Source organism: Manacus candei, unplaced genomic scaffold, assembly GCF_025592945.1.
Source record: "Manacus candei isolate 608988 ecotype Guabito, Panama unplaced genomic scaffold, ASM2559294v1 h1tg000164l, whole genome shotgun sequence".
Taxonomy (NCBI): domain Eukaryota; kingdom Metazoa; phylum Chordata; class Aves; order Passeriformes; family Pipridae; genus Manacus; species Manacus candei.
The window spans coordinates 61,854-78,016 of NW_026138212.1; the positions used below are offsets into that span (position 1 = coordinate 61,854).

The following is a 16,163-nucleotide window of genomic DNA, read 5'->3' on the forward strand; positions in this document are numbered from 1 at the left end:
GGGTCTCTGTGGTGTCCATGTGAAGTCACTGCTCTGCATGACACCCAAGAGGTCAAGTGGCCTCTGGGGACTCGGCCTGGGCAGCACAGGCAGCCTTCCATGCACCTGTCCCTGTGGATGGCAGGGATCCTGTGTGGCAGCAGGATTGCAGGTTGGATGTTCTACAGAATCCTCCCTGTGAGTACAGGGGGCACAGTTTGAGCCACAGGTGTTGGCCTCAGTCAGGGGAAGGGTCTGGGTCTCCCTGAAGCCCTCCAGAAATACGTGGGTAGAGAAAGCTGCTTTCTGGGCTCTGACCCTGTCCTTTTCTCCCTTTTCCAGTGGCTCAGAAGGTGGTGGCTCTCCGGAAGAAGCATCAGCTGTCCATCGGCCCCTGCAAGTCCCTGCCCAACTCACCCAGCCATTCGTCTGTCTCCGCAGCCTCCATTCCTTCTGTCCACATCAACCAGGTGGGGAACAGGGGCAGGGAAAGCCAGGGACCCCTCGTGCTCTGCACACCCCTCAGCTCACTCAGTACCCCACAGTTCAGCCTTAGGCTCATGCTGCTGCCCTGGGATGGCTCTTGGGAAGAGCAAAGTGGTGTCACCCTGCTTTTTCTGTTCATAGCCTTGAGAGATTGTGGCTGCCCCATCCCTGGAAGTGTTGGAGATCAGGTTGGACAGGGCTTGGAGCAACCTGGTCTAGTGTAGGTGACCTGCCCATCACAGGGATGGAACTGCATGGGCTTTAAGGTCCCTTCCAATTCAAACCATTCCATGATTCTATGGTTCTGTGATGGTTTGACACTTGCCCTGAGGTCAGGTTTCGTGTCTATATCTTTGGGTCTGGCTCATGGTCCCCAGACCGTGTTGTGCTTCTGCAGGCACACAGCAAAGCTGTGAGGAGTCTTCAGGGAGCTTCCTGGACAGCAAAAGGGATCTGTGAGAGGGTCTTGCTCTGGCTGCCCCAGCCAGGCAGGCACAGCTGCCCATGGTCCTATTGCCCCCAGACTCAGGAAGCAGATGGTCTTGATGCAGATGCAGGTGGCTTGTGAGGGGATGTACCTGTGGAGAGGCTGTCAGGGGACAGCACGTGTAGCTGGTGAGTTTTTCACAAGGGGATTGGCTTTGAAGCTCCAGGTGTATGTGAAACTTCCAGCCCTTGGAGGACTCCTGGTCCTCCAGTGTGGGACCCTGTCCCTGCACAGACCTGAGACGTGTCTGCAGCCACTGCCTGGACCCTTACATGAGGAATTTTCAAATACCCCCATGAAGTTTATACCTGGCTGTAGAGGCTTCTAAAGCTGGACTGCAATTAGGCAGATGCAGGTTTTTGCAGAGACCTGTGCCAGCTTCCAGGTGCTCTGGGTCACCTGGATGCCAGCAAGTTCAGGTGAAGCCTGTGGGCAGTTGAATGGGCTGCTGGGAGAGGTTGCAAAGCCAGATTCTGTCAGAACTTGCTCATGTCCAGGGAGCTGGAGACAAATTTAAGGGGAGACATTCAGGGTGGAGAACAAAGGAAAACACAGATTTAAGTGTATCTGGTAATCTGAGGGTTTTCTTAGCACACAAGTTGGGGGCAGTCAGAGCCTAGTTGGGAAGGAGAGGCCACCTGTGCTGGAAGGGGAGCAGGGGGCCCCCTTCCTTGGGGGGAGGTGGACACTTGCTTAGTGTTGTCTTCCCTGTCTGATACCAGAGCCACTCTATCCCTCCTTAGGAGTGTGTTTTTCCCTGAGTAGGCTGCTTCTCTGGGGCCTGAGAGCGTTCCCTTCCCTCAGATTGTCCTTTTTCCTTCCACCAGGAGCTGCCCATGGGGTCTGCTTCCCTGCATAGCTTTGTGCCCAGAGAGATGAGGGTGCCATTGGAGGTGGGAAGGATGTTCTGCTCTGGGCCTGGTCTCCTGGCCCAGGCTGCAGGCACAGCTCTATCCTCTGGAGCTGCTGGTGGAGAAGGTACTTCTCTGGGAATGAGAGCAAGGTGTCACCACAAAGGGCTGCTTATGGCAGGCAGGAGCTGTGAGCCAGCCTTGCCCCTCCACTTGTTCTGGGCATGTCTCTTCTGGAAGTAGCTTTATGCTACTGGCTGAGCTGAACTGGCGTTTTTGGAAATGGCCACTGCTTGTCTGCTCTGTCAGTCGGGCCAGTCCAGCACCATTACTGGGAGAGGAGGGACCCCAGAGGACCCTGGTGATTTTGTCACCTGTCTGTCCAAAGGGCTTCTTTCTCCTGGGGCAGCAGTGCTGTGGAGGTGTCCTTGCACAGTGGATGATCCTCTTGGGAACCAGCTAAAGGCCCTGGTTCTATTTCTGCCTTTGGGAGTGTGGGATTTTTTGCTTTTATTCTGCAGCAGTGCCCAGTGCCTGGAGGACACTGCTCCATCCATGGGGAGGGGAAGGGAGCTGCAAGAGCAGGTCAGCCCTGGTCAGTGTTTTCCAGCAGCTCTCCAGAGTCACCAGAAGTGCATGGTGGGTCCTGATCCTGAGTTCCATGTTCAGCATCTCCCTGGTCCTCTGGTGTGGCAGGAACCAGGACTGGCCCTGGAGTCCTGTGCTCCCTCAGGGACACAGGTCTGTCCCTCAGGCCTTCCTAGCAGCTTGTGGGGTGTGGGTCTGCACCCGTTGGAGCAGGCTCCTTGGATCCCCTGGAGCCCTGCAGCCCCAGGGAAAGCTCTTGCTGCTGCCTTGGGCTCTTCTCTCCCTGTCCTGCCCACACCTGTCACTGGGCGAGCAGGTTGGATGGGTTTGGGAGTCCCATTCCTCACTTGCCCTGACTCCCACCCTACTCCTTCCTGGCAGCTCCTGGTCCTCGCCTGCAGGGAGGGGGTGGGAGTTTCTCGGACCAGTAGCTGCTTGCAGCACCTGCTGAGTTGTTCCACCTGATTTCCTCACTGTTGCTGCCCTGTTCTCGGTCCTTCTTCAGGGCCCCTGGGATGCCTTTGGGAGTTCCCCAGGCTGTGGGTGAGTCACCGTTGCGTTCACTGTGGGATGGGAGTTTGTCTTTCTGCCAGGGAACTGGTTCCCAGCAGCTGGCAGGAGGTAAGGCAGGTACCTCACGTGGGTACCTGGCAGGGCAGTGGGTGCTCCCCTGGGCCTCAGGAGCTGCTGCCGTGCCCGCTGCGCTCTGGCTGCCCGGTGTCACGGCTTCGCTCCCATGGCCTCGCTCTGCCTCCCTGCACGGGCTCTTCGGGGGCACTGGGAAGGCCTTCACCCAGACTTCAGTGAGAGAGCACATGAAAGAGGAGGAAAATTAAAGTTTGCAAGTGAAATGAAGCCCCGGGGACAGCTGACCCGAGCTGTTAACAGCGCTCCCCGGCCTGCCATGGCACGTTCCGGCAGAGCTCAGGAGCTGCAGCAGAGGGTGTTGGCATTTCCTCAGGGAAACCCGTATCCCACTGCGTGCTTGGCTCATGGTGCCCCATTCAAGGGTTTGTACACTCCTCTGTCTTCCCTCTTCCTGCAGATGCCAAGCCAGTGTTTGCTGTTTGTTTGCACTCTTCTACTCAGAGCCCTTCCCAAATCTCTGTGTTCTGCCTCAGGCCTTGTTACACCAGGAATTACAGCCCCTTGACTCCAGCTGTGTTCTGCCCTGCCCAGGCACCCCGTGGCAATGTTGGTGCTCTTCCACCCGTTATGCATTAACGGGAAGGATCTGTCCCAGACGTGTTTTACCAGATTTCCAGCTCCCACTCTGTTCTCAGATTCTGATGGTGACCACAGGTAGTCGTTCAGGTCCATCAGCAAAGTACCTGCCAGGAGCAGACACTGGGTACGTGCCCAGACCTGTCGTCTTGTCAGGGTTCTCCCACATCCCTGCAATTTGTCCCGGATCCCTGGATCCCACTGAAGTTCTGGAGTTCCCTGCTCCAGCGGAGCAGTGTGGTGGCTCAGGATTGCCTGTCTCAGCTGCTCTCTGTGTTTGGGGGAATTTCTCCTCTGCCCCCAAACTCACAGGATCAGCTCTCCTGCTTGCCTTCACAGTGTGGTGCAAGCCATCCTCCAGCCCCAAAGCCCTTCCTGAGGTTTGGCTGGCTGTGGTACACTGGAGGCTCAAAGGCCAGTGCCCTTTATTGCCCAGGGACAGTAACCTTGGCTCCAGCACCCGGCAGACTGGGGCTAAGGAAAGTTATTCCAGCCAGGCAGAAATTACACACAAGGTTACAGGGACTATGTATAATATAAACCAGGATTTAGCAAGATTTGTTCCTTGGAGCTTTAGTGTCCATCACCTACATCCACAGGGTTTGTCCCAGCTGCTCTGGCAGGAGCTCAGATCCTACATCCTCTGCTGAACCGGGTCCTCCCCACAGTGACAGCATCATGAATGTGCTGCCAAGGTCCCTGAGAGGCACCAAGCATAGCCAGGAGCCAGCCTTGGAGGGGTCCAGGGCTCTGGGCAGCTGTGCCTGGCTAACTGGTCCACATGGCACGTTCTCTGTGCTGCAGCATCTGCCTTCTCTTCCCTCACACTTGGAGTATTTCTCTTTCTTTGACCTGATTCACACAGGTCAAACACTGACTGCACACATGTTGTTATGCCTGATCCAAAACTTGAGCTATCTCAGTAAATCCTCTCCCTCTCATTGGTCCTGGGTCTCTGCAACTCTTCCTTCATCGCAGCACCTGCAGAACTCCTGTGAGTGTTGGGCCCGTGGTTCACAGGAGCTGTCTGTTGAAGGCTCTGGCAAGAAGTCACTGGCAGGAGAGGCCTTCTCTTAAGAGAGGAAAGTTCTCTTGTGTGTCCTCTCCCATTTCCCTTGTCAAAAATGAGAGGATCCATGGCTTGGGTGAAGGTTGTACCTCTCTCTGGGGCTGGGCTGTGTCTGTGGTGCTGCCTGGGCCATCGATGCTGCCACTCTGGGAGTGTGGGAGCTGGGAGGAGTGGGCTGCCCCTGCTGGGGTGCCAGAGTTCTCCTCCCCTTCTAGGGGCAGCTCTTCCATGTGTTTCTGAAATCCTGTTCCAGAGCTGCCAGGGAGCTCGGGCTGCCGTGTGCTGTGTTGTAGTGAGACATCCTGTCCTGCAGATCTGAAATGCTTCTGTGCAGGTATTGCTCCTGGGACCTCCCTAAGCTCCTGTCCAGGTGGCTCCCCACAGAGCCGGCATGGGCAGGGTGGGAGTGAGCAGCCCTGTCTGGAGGAGATGTGTTGGTGATGTGGGTGCATGGCTGCATGGTTGGGTCTTCCCCTTGCCGTGAAGTCCAGCACGGTGTTAGTGAAGACCCACATGTTGTCCCATGTGTTCCCAGGCACAGGCCACTGCAGCCAGGCCACAGTGGTCTGCAGGCATGGGAGGTGTGTGCCAGTCTCGGAGTCTGCTTGGATAAACCTCCAAAGCAGTAGCAGGGATGGGTTTCACACAGACCGTGAGCTTGGGGTGTGGCACCCCCTGCTTCAGGACACTGGAAAGGCGAAGGCTGGAGTCCTGGGGACACACCTGGAGTCCTAGGGACACACATCCCCACTGGCATCATGGTTGTCCTTGTGTGACAGGGAAGGGGAGGCTCTGGGCTGCCTCACAGCCCAGTGTCTGATGGTCTCAGTGGAGGGGAGGGCTCTCACTGTCCGAGGGGAGTGACTCTAGTCCCCTGGAATGTTCTCCCCAAATGTTCTGGGAGCACATGGAGGTGCCCCAGCCATGCCCCTCTGCTGGGTGGGGCTGCCATGGGTCCCTGCTGCTCCTGGCTAGCTCCACACCTGTGTCTGGAAGGGCTTCAGCCTGGTCTCTCTGGCCATTTGCTGCCCTTCACTGTCAGTCTCAGAACTTGAACATTTTACTGGTGGAAAAACTAGAGCAGAAGGATGGGAAAGGCTTTCCTGAGCCCCACAGTTGGGCAGCAGCAGTGCTTGGTCTGGGATGTCTCTGCGTTGTCCAGAGAGGTTGTGGACTCCCCATCCCTGGAAGTGTTCAAGACCAGATAGGATGGGACTTGGAGCAGTCTGGTCTAGTGAAAGATGTCTGTGCCCATGACAGGAGGTTGGAACTAAATGGTCTTTAAGGCCCCTTCCAGCCCAGTCTGTTCTGGGATTTTGTGATTCTGTGGATGTCCCAGTCCTATGCTGCACTCCCTGCCCCGCTGCAGGTGGGTGGTGTTCCCGCGGTCGTGCCCCCGGGCAGCCTGTCTCTGTCTGACCATCCCCTCCCCTTCTGCCCCAGGCCACCAACGGTGGAGGAGCCTTCAGCGACTACTCCTCCTCTGTGCCCTCCACCCCAAGCATCAGCCAGCGGGAGCTGCGGATCGAGACCATTGCTGCCTCCAACACCCCCACCCCCATCCGCAAGCAGTCCAAGCGGCGCTCCAACATCTTCACGGTAAGCAGCACGGGGGCCCGGGACCTCTGGGGTGGGTTTTCAGGGCAGGAGAGGGGAAGGGAGCGAGTCCCAGCAGCCTGACCCTCTGGGCTGCCCTGCACAGTGACCTGTCCTGCACAGTGCTGGTAGGAGGGCTGGATGGCGGGGGACGCAGGAATGTGCGTGTGTGTGGGAGGGACCTTCTGCGTGTGCAGGGACCCGGTGCTGAGAGCTGCTTCTGTCAGGGTGTGCATGCATGGGGAGCACCTGGGAGCAGGACATTCCTTGCACATGTAGGAGTGTGCATCTGTGCACTTATGTGTGTGTGTACAGCGTGTGTGTGAGCAGAGTCCTGCCTGTTTATGGGGGAGTGCACCTGTGCGTGCACAGCACCGGTGACTCTGCTCTTCCTCTCCATGGGGCTGTGTCCCCCGGGCGTGGTACGGAGCCCTTTGCTACTGGGAGCCCTGTTTGGTGCCAGTGGTGCTGTGTCCAGTGGTGCTATGCAGAGCCCAGCACCCAGCACAGGGCCCCACTCGCTCCAGTTCCCGAGCCCTGCGTCTGCGTGACTTGAGCAGCACACTGGGAGCTGCCATGGGCACGGAGGGAGGGGAGGCAGAGGGGAGGCAGCGAAGCCCCAGGTGGAGCAGGGTACGTTTGCAGCTCTTCCCTGTGCTGGTTGCCTTGCAGCCTGCCTCTCCACACGCTCTCACACCATGCACACACCGTCCATGCAGCGTGCACAGTCCTGCCCTCACACTCACCCTCGCTGTTAGTGCAGCCATGAGTGTCCCCTCGCTGTGAGCACACACGTGTCCCAGTCCTGTGTCTAGTGTAGGTGTAGCCTCTGTTCCCCATGTATGTGTGCGGGCTCCGGCCTCGCTCCTCTCCCCATCTCAATGTGCTTTCCAGCCACCATTCCTCAGCACACTGTATCTGCTGTCTGTGGCACCGGCCACCACAAAGTCCTTGTACCTGTTGCACCGTGTCACCCTTGTGACCAGACCACACAAATGCAGTGTCCCACGCCCCATCCCTCTCACTGCACCATTGGCATCCCAGATTCCCCACTCTTTGTGCTGGGAGTGTGCCCATCTCCCTTGGCTTCTGACATCCTGGAAGCTTCTGCGCTGATGTCCTGAATGCTCTGTGCACTCCCCCTGATTGCACCCCATGCACCCCCAGCTCTCTGTGCACGCCCCTGCCCCACGCTCACCCTGTCCCTGTGCTGTGGACGGGTGGGCTGTGCCCCCACCCCTCCTGATAGCACACGCTGTCCCTCACAGCGGGTCCGCTCCCAGCGCATGGTTGTTCCCTCACTGCCCTCCCGTCCGCGCTCACCTCGCCGTGGATCCGTGTCCATGGCCGTGCCTCCCGCTGTCCCCGGTGCTGAGAGATGCTCCCCCTCCCCGCCGTTCTCTTGTGCTTGCTGCTGTACCCCGTGCTCGGGTGCTCGTGCTGTGCCACCCGTCCCGCTGGCTGGGCGCCCACGGGCCAGACTCGCCGTCAGCTCGTGCTCACGCTCTCTGGAACCCCCTGCTCGCTCTTGTGGGGTGGGCACACGCTGGGGGGGAGGAGGAGGGCGGCTTGCTGTGGGGCTTGCGCTTGTTCGCTGTGGACGCCATCATCCGTGCAGGCTCTCACGTGCTCTCCCATCCCGGGCTCACGCTTGCTCACTGGGCTCGGCTGGCGCGCTCACTCGCCGTGGGGCTGGGGCTCACCTCACCTGCTTGCTCGTGTGCTGGTGCACATCCATGGCTCACGTTGACGTCTTCACCCATCTGGTCGTGGCAGCAGCAGCAGCTCCCGACACCTCCTCCTGCAGTGGGACAGGGCCAGGGAGGGCAGGGAAGGAAAGGAAAGGGCAGGCTGTTTTCTGCCGCTACCTTTTCCCAGGCAGGCAGCTCAGGTGTAGCCAGCAGCCCCCCGTCCCCGCAGGGTCCCCAGGTGAGCACAGGCCTCTCCGAGGTGTGGTGCTTGGCTCAGCTCCAGGAGCCACTGCAGCCCCAGTCCCGAGCCGTGCCTGGCTCCTTCACTTCTCCTCTCCTCTCCTCCTTTTCCTCTCCTCCTCCTCCTCTCTCCTGCTCTCGCTCCCCTCCCACTCCCTTCCCGCTCCCCTCCGGATCACACCCCCCTAGCAGGGTCTGCGTGCCCCATAGCTCCAGGTGGAGACAGACGCTGTGCCCACCCCTGCCCCGAGGCGCCCACCTGCACTCAGCCCCTGCCCGGCCCCTGCCCCGACTGCTGCTGCCGCCGGTGCCGCTCCGTGGCCTGTCCGTGCTGTCCGCTGGCGCCCATCGCTGACAGACTCGTGTCCGTGTTCTGAGTATAACTTGCCAAACTCTTTATTCTTTCGATATTTGCAGATATGTGCCACTGTTTCCAACTTTTCATCAACAAAAAGGCCTTTCCAACTCCTTCCAAATTAGAAGATCCAGGTGGTTACACACGGCACCTCTGTACAAATTCTCTCACTTTTCATTGCCTCTCCAGGGCCGGATAAGGGATGGGCACTGGGATTGATCTAAGATTAGAGGCTCGCCCGCCCTCCAGCCAGCATGGGTCCCCCCCTCGGAGACACGCAGGAGCCTTTTAAATCCCCCCAATGTAAAGTCTAGGAAGCGCTGAGACGGCCTGCGCCTGCACTTTAAGCTGGGACATTTCTGGGCCTGCTGGATGCTGTCTAGGCACTGCCCGTGCTCGGGGATGCCAGACGGACGACCCTCCTGGGATGGGAAGACCTGCAGACCCTCTGGGACCGGGCGACAGCCGCGCGTGGAGCTGGATGGGCCAAAAGACGCTTTGCTGCTGCCTGCGGGAGCCGCTGCAGCGCCTGCCGCTAGCGCTCCGCTCCTTCCTCCCTCCTGCACCTCTGCAGCCTGCATGGACTCCTGCTCCTCCTCCTCTTCCTCCTCGCGGCCGAGCAGCCATCTGTGTCTCTTTAGTTTTCTTCTCTTTCGATCTCTTTGTTTGGTTCTGGGCCCAAAAGCCGGTGAATCAGTGTCCCAGGCGCGCGGGGCTTGTGTCCCTTTCTGATCCAAAGCACATGGGGCGCTCCCGGACTGAGGGGGTGTGTAGGACACTCCAGAGAGACGCTGCCGCTGCCTCCTGCCATTGTTGTGATTCTGAATGTATTGGTTGTGCTCCATGCCGTGTATGACTTGGTATTTCCCTCTGTCCTAAGCACTTTGAATGAGTTCTGCTCAACAGACTGTAAATTTCATATTGTATTTATCGGAGTTTGCTCTCCCCGTGGCCCCCGGGTGCCGGCGGGTCCCACTCTCGCCGCTCTAGACGTGTGGTAGATATTTATTGTCCATGCTCTTTTGTAAGGGGCTGGTATCTCCGCCCGGTGACCTGTGCTACTTTGTATGGTGCAAGTGTGTTACCAGAATAAATCTGTTGGATTAGTAGAGGTGTGAGTTCCTTCACTGCCTGAGCCTCTCCTGCTTCCATCCATGCTCCACCTGCATCCCATGCCATTTGTGTCTGTCGCCATGTCCTGTGTGCCCCGCGGGAGGGGGGGCCGAGGTAGCCCCGCTGTGCCAGGAGGAGGACAGCTCTGCTTGCCGTGGGGGGAGAGGAGAGCTTGCCGGGGGGCTGGGCTGGAGTGTCCCTAGAGGGGCCGGCTGCGCCGTGCACTGGGAGAGCTGTCTGGGGGAGAGCGGAGTGGTCTGATCCGGACCCGCTGGGGACGGGGAGGCCGTGCCTTCGGTCTCCTGTGCCCGTCTCTAACAGACCTCTGTCTCTTCTCTTCCAGTCTCGGAAGGGCGCGGACCCGGAGCGGGACAAGAAGGTGCCGGAGTGCAAAGCGGACAGTATTGGCAGCGGGAGGGCCATTCCCATGAAGCAGGTTCGATGCTGCCCCGTGAGCAGGGTCCGGGGGGTGCAGTCCGGGGGCCTTCGCTCGGCACGAGGCACGGGAGCGCTGGGGGTCGGTGCCCCTCGGCACCGGGGGGCTGCACACCCGCCGGGCCCGGTGGCAAGGGGGGTGCTGGGGCTGCTGGTGTGGGCCCTGTGCCCTATGTGGGTGGGGGGCGCAGGGTGGGGGCTGCAGCGAGGGCTGCTGGGGGGCTGTGTGGGGGCTGAGGCAGGAGCTGCTGGGGGAACTGCATCGGGGGGCTGGCAGGGGCTCTGGGGGGGCTGCAGAAGGGGCTGTTGAGGGAACTTGGGCGGGGGCTGGTAGGGGGCTGTGGGGGACTGCGGCGGGGGCTGCGGCTGCGGAGCGGTTCCAGCAGATGGCATCCACACCCCGCGCCTGCCACAGCCCCTGGCAGCCTCGCTGCTCCTTGTCTGCTCCTCCTGTTCCTCTCCACTCCTGCTCCTGCTCTGGCCTCACTGCCCTCCGGCAGGACAGGAGAGGGCCTCCCCTTCTCATGGGCTACTGCAAAAAGCTGCAAGCACAGTACCCACGCTGTGAACTGCTGGGAATCCAAGGGAGGCCACGCCTGCTCTGGCAGCAGTGTGTTTGGATCCTGCCTTCTGGCTTCCAGGGAAGCTCAGGCTGCCTGGAGCTGACCCGGAGCATTGCCTGCCCGTGTCCGTCACTGGCAAGCAGCGATGGGTGATGTCCGAGTTAGCCAAGCGATGTGGATTGTCTGGATAGTTGCCACTGGGATTTCCTTGCACTATGGACAAGACGGATCCATACACTGCTTGGCAGTGCCTGGCTGTGCTCCTGCCTTGCACCTCATGCCCCCCTTGTGGATTCATTTCCCCACCATGGCCCCCACTAGCCTCTCCATGCCCCACGTGCCCCCCATGCTGCCAGGGCTGAGCTGTGCTGCACGGGGCCAGTTGTGTCTCTGCATCGTGGGAGCACTGGGCAGATGGTGCCCCTGGCAGGGAGCATGCTGGAAAGAGGGTGACACCAGGAGGGCAGCGTTGGGAGGGTTGGGTCTGGGGAGCAGTGACAGGGGAAGCAATGCCAGGGCGGGGCTGTGTGGTCTCACACATGGGGGCTCTGCTCCCAGGGTGCCAGGAGTTGGTACAGCCCAGCAGGAAGAGGCAGCCAGCTTTCTGTGGCACAGGTGCTGTTGGTGTGCAGTGGGTCCTGGTGTGTGGTGGGTTGTTGTTGGTTTGCAGTGGGTTGTTGGTTTGCAGTGGCAGTGCCCATGTGCTCTGGTTTTGGGTCAGCCCAGCCTGGGCATCGGGGAAAGTGGTGTGCAGCTGTTCCATGGTGAGGAAGGGGAGGCTGAGAGCAGAGCAGCTGAAGCCCTCAGTGGGACCTGATGTGACTCCCCAGAACTTACTGCTGCCTGCCAGAGGGCTGGTCCTGGGAGCCCTCCTGTGGTCTTGGTTATCTGAACCTATGGGTTTCTTTTTTGAGGATCTCCCTCCACTTGGCAGGGCAGGATGTGTCCTTTGCCTGCTCCTGTGTCTCCGTGCTGCTGACAGGGCCTGGCCTTGTCTGGTCTGCCAGAGGATGCAGTGCTGTAGTGGGATTGCTGTAGGCAGGACACTGCTGTTCCCGTGTGGAACAGGGGGAGAACTGGGACCGACAGAGGCCCAGGTCTGCAAACACAGCCTGTACATCCTTTCTGGGCTTTGCAAGGAGGAGGTGCCAAACTGCTGCCTGGTTCAGGACTAAGTGGAGGGACCAGTTCATGCAGCAGCAGCTCCCCAGGAGAGCCCAGAGCAAAGTGTTCCCAGGGGAGATCCATGTCCTTGCCTGGCACCTCCCATAGCCAGAGCTTCAGGAGGTGATTTTGCAGAGGTCTTGTCAGTGTCTGTACAGGAACATGCAGGGGAGGAAGTGGTGTTGAACAGGTGGATACCAGCTTGTGCCAGTGGCTCTCCTTCCTCAGGCTCTGGGTTACACTGTGCTGGAGGTGCTGGCCCTGGGCAGGGCTCAGGCTGCAGAGCACCACTGTGACCTGTCTCCTGGGACACTGTGGCACCTTGAATCGCTGCCCTCCTGCTGCTGGAATTAAACAGTGGTGCTGCAGCATCTTAGGCAGGTATGGAGTTGTGTTCTTCAAGGAGGACCTGGCTGATATCCACAGCTGGGCTGTGGGGATGGGGTCTGTGGGAACATGCAGCGTGGAGAGTCCAGAGTGATGTCCCTGCTGTGGCCCTTCTCCACGAGGAGTGATGACTTGGTACCACCAATGGGAAGAGGACCAAAGACTCAAAGGAGCTGTTGCTCTTCATCACAAAGATTCAGGACAGGGGATGGTTGCTCTGTTCCCTGGTGTGGACCTGCCTCTTCTGGTGGATCATGGAGGTCTAGTTGCTTGCTGTCTCTTTTCAGGACAGTAGGAGAGCAGGGTCTTTAGTTAGTTTTCCTCTTACACAGCCTGGTGGTCCTGCCCAGCTGTAAGAGCAGAGAAGCCAGTGGGTTTGGGGCTGTGAGTGGCAAACGTGCAGGACCTTCTGGCTGAATATGTGTCCAGTGTTCCCCTGGTGTGGGCACTGCTGGGCAGCACAGCTGTGTTCGGTGCTGGGGCCACTGGCATGTCACCTTGGGAGCAGTTGAGTCCTTCTGCTTGGAAGAACGAGGCTAGTCTGTGGTTACGTTACCAGCCAGTGGCTGAAGGCAGTGGGTTGGCTGCCTGGCAGACTCCCCTGTGACTCCTGTGGCCCACGACCCCTTCCTGGGCTCTGTGGGGACAGAACAAGCACTGGGAAGCACTGGCAGCCCCATTGGCGCACCAGGCCCAGGGTTTGCATGGAGCCAGGATGTGGGAAGCTGGGCTGGGTGCTGCAGAAAGGAGAAACTCTGGGGAGACTTGGCTGAGAAGGGACATGTGCTGCCATGACAGGGTGCCTAGTTTTCACTTGTCACCACCTTCTCCAGCACAGCGCCTCTGGGTGACCTGATCTGTCTCCCTTGATGCACATCTGGAAAAGATGTGTTGGGGAAACACATCTGGAAAAGAGAGTGTTGGGGCCCCTCAACACCTAAGACAGCACTTCTGCTCCCTCTGGGCTGCAGGGGCAACTGGTGCCTGTGCCAGGGGTGCTCTGTGCCGGGGACTCAGGATCCCTGTGCCACAGGGACACTGTGCCACAGCGTCCTTTCAGTGATGGTCCTGCCAGGCTGGAAGAGCTCCCTCATAGCTGGACGCTTGTCTCCAAGAAGTGGGTTAATTGGGCTGGGAGACGAAGCTTCCCCAGCTGTTTGTTGCCAGGAATGAACTCCTAATTGCACATCTACCAGATCTTTCTGGGAAGGCTGCATGGAGCGTGCCGGAGGCCCGGGGGTCCCTTGGCCCCTGGCCTGGCTCCGCTCGGGCCGTGCACTCCAGCAGGGCCCAGGGCGGGTGACTCCTCCTCCTTGGGAGCTGGGATCATGCTGGGAGCTTAGATTACATTTAAATTGCCATTTGCATTTTCCAATCAATACGCGACTTTACAATTAAGTTTGGTGTTAAAATTCTTAGCAAAAAGTGAGTGGAAGGGAGATTTGTGGAGTAAACGAGTCCTCTGGGGGCCATCGCCGCTCCCTGCTTCATTACGCTGCATATTGCTGCTGCTGCTTTTACCGTGCGGCAGCACAGCCTGCACGGAGCCGGCCCGCGGAATGCCGGGAGAGGGGACCAGGGGGAAAGGGAGAGCTTCGGGCTCTCCTGCCTTTCGGCTCTGCCTGCTCCTGCCCTTTGCACGTGTGCGAAGAAACTTGTGGAAGAGTTATTTGCTGTAAGTCTTCCCGGGAGGCGCAGAGGGAGATGGAGGAGCACAGGGGTCTGGCTGGGCTTGGAGCCGTGAGGAGCCTGGCCAGGACCGGGAGCTCGAGGGACGGCCTGGACCGTGGGCAGAAAGCCATTGTATTGCGTTAGGTGCTTAATTACACCCCGTAGTTGCTCCTGGTTTTGGACTCTTGTGCCTCCTGGCTCACAAAAATGGGCTGCAGTGCTGGATCTTCCTTTCTGGCTCTGAGTCTGGTTGTGCTTCTTAGTGCTTCTTAGTTTGCCAAGTTCCAGGTTTGAGGCTGAATTAACTGCAGCTGAACTCTTCTCTGCAGACAGAGATTTTGGGGCAGTCTGGAAGTGTTGAATTGGGTAGTTTGTAACACCAAGGTGCATCAGGTACAAGACACATTGAGGAGAGGTAGCTGGAGCTGTTATGCAGCACGTGTGGGCAAGTCAGGCTGTGGAACCAAGCTGGGTTTAAGGGATGGTTATGCTCAGAAGGGATTATTACATACCCAGAAGGGATCTTCATGGTCAGAAAGGAATTGTCATTCCTTGAAGCCATAGAATTTCACCCAGTGACTTTGAGCTCCTAATTGCACATCTACCAGATCTTTCTGGGAAGGCTGCATGGAGCGTGCCGGAGGCCCGGGGGTCTGTAACTTCACCCTGGTCTGAAGCAGATTTGTTTGAAAGATACCAAACAAATGTTGGGCACAGGTTTACCATTTATGACCACATTGTTCTCAGTCATGGATATGCTTTAAGACCTTGCACTTGACTAGTTTTCACTCCGTCCATTGCTGGCTCTGGATTTTGTACAGCTGGTGTTTAAGGGTGTTGCTGCTCAGTTAAAGTACTGACAGAAAGCTAAAAACGCTGTGTCAGCACAGCCATCAGATATTGCATCTTAGCCAGGGTAGGACCAGGCTCCTCTGCTGCCCCGTCTGCACCAGCTGGCATTGGCTGCTCTGCTCTCCTCTCGGTTTTTTCCCATCAGTCCTTGCTGTGGCTTTTCCACACATTTGCCTGGTGTTAGTGTCTGGCTGTGATTCCGAGGGTCATTGTTTGTCCCCTGGCAGATGTCGGCAGAGCAGGAGCTGCTGGTCAGCTGCCACATTCCACAGCGTGTTCCGTCAGCACCTTCTGACTGCCACTGCTTGAGCTCGTCGGCCCATCCCCTCGGAGCTCTTGAGGGCAAGGGATCTGATCCTGGCAGGGGATCCGATCCTGCCCACACACAGCTTCGCCCTCGCTGCTCTGTTTCGCTGTCTCATCCCTGCACGAGCAGGAGGTGTTTCCTTTTCCCACTGTTTGCTCCCCGAGCCCTGGGCTGGAGCAGTCATGGAGTACTTCTGCCTGTCGTGCACCATTTATCTCTGATTTCACGGTCACGTCTGGCAGCGTTGTCCCCCCGTGTGCGCCAAACCCCACCACTTTGTGCCGGGCCAGTCCACCGTGTAGGTGCAGCAGCCCAGTCTCCAGGCACTGGGACAGGGCCCCCAAATATGCCGAGGCTGGCAGGGCTGAGACTTTCTGCCCAGGTTTTTGAGGAGGGGCTGGCCTGGGGCCCAGATTTTTGCCATGTTAGGAACAGCCAGCCTGGGTGTCTGTCCAGACAGCGATTTTCAAGGGCCCAGGCCTGACATTTGATAGATCCAGCCTTTTTCCCAGACTCCGTTATTCATTCCTACTTTTGTCCCTCCATGCTGTCCTTCCGTCACTGCTGGCAGAATGCTTGATGTCTTCTCCCTGCTCCGGAGTCCTTGCATCTGGCATCTTGCTCCACCTTCCCTCTCCCTCTCCACCTCTGCCCTTACCTGGTACATGATGGATTGCTCCTGGAGGTAGATTTCCTGGGGAGGCAGAAGTGGATGGGGAAAGGATGAGGAGGGTCCAAGTTCTGAGCTTTGGTTCAGATCAGTGGAATTGATTCCGGTTTATCCTGGTGGGAAGAGGGAGTTCAGGGTATGTGAGTGCAGTCATTTCCCAGCCCTGAGAGTGTGCTGTGCCAGAGACCACAGGTTGGGTCTTATGTAAAATCCTGATGAGAAGAGGGTGTGAACCAACCCCTCAATTGCCCAGGACTTGCTTTCTCTCCTGGAATGTGTCCCTAGCTCTGTTTGGCAGCTCTCGGAAAGAATCGCAAGCAGACGAGGGAATGTGCATCCCTTGGGAGACCTGTATTTGGAGTGTTGTCCCTCAATCAGCCCCCACCTGTCCCCTTGTTGTCCCTGCCTTGACCATTCCTCTGCGCTTTGGGTGGT

At 58.5% G+C, this 16,163-nt stretch overlaps 1 protein-coding gene across 3 annotated transcripts in view; it reads left to right on the forward strand.

The window, feature by feature from the left end:
* AGAP3 (ArfGAP with GTPase domain, ankyrin repeat and PH domain 3) overlaps positions 1-16,163 on the forward strand; it is a 110,320-nt gene that overhangs the window by 52,909 nt on the left and 41,248 nt on the right. For 2 of the 3 annotated variants that reach the window (XM_051773017.1, XM_051773016.1), the window contains exons 7-9: positions 322-449; positions 6,128-6,283; positions 10,023-10,115. In XM_051773017.1, coding sequence (XP_051628977.1) covers positions 322-449; positions 6,128-6,283; positions 10,023-10,115 — 377 coding nt within the window. Of the gene's footprint in view, positions 1-321; positions 450-6,127; positions 6,284-8,628; positions 8,750-10,022; positions 10,116-16,163 lie in introns of those variants that run through there. The other variant, XM_051773018.1, reaches the window with a different exon arrangement.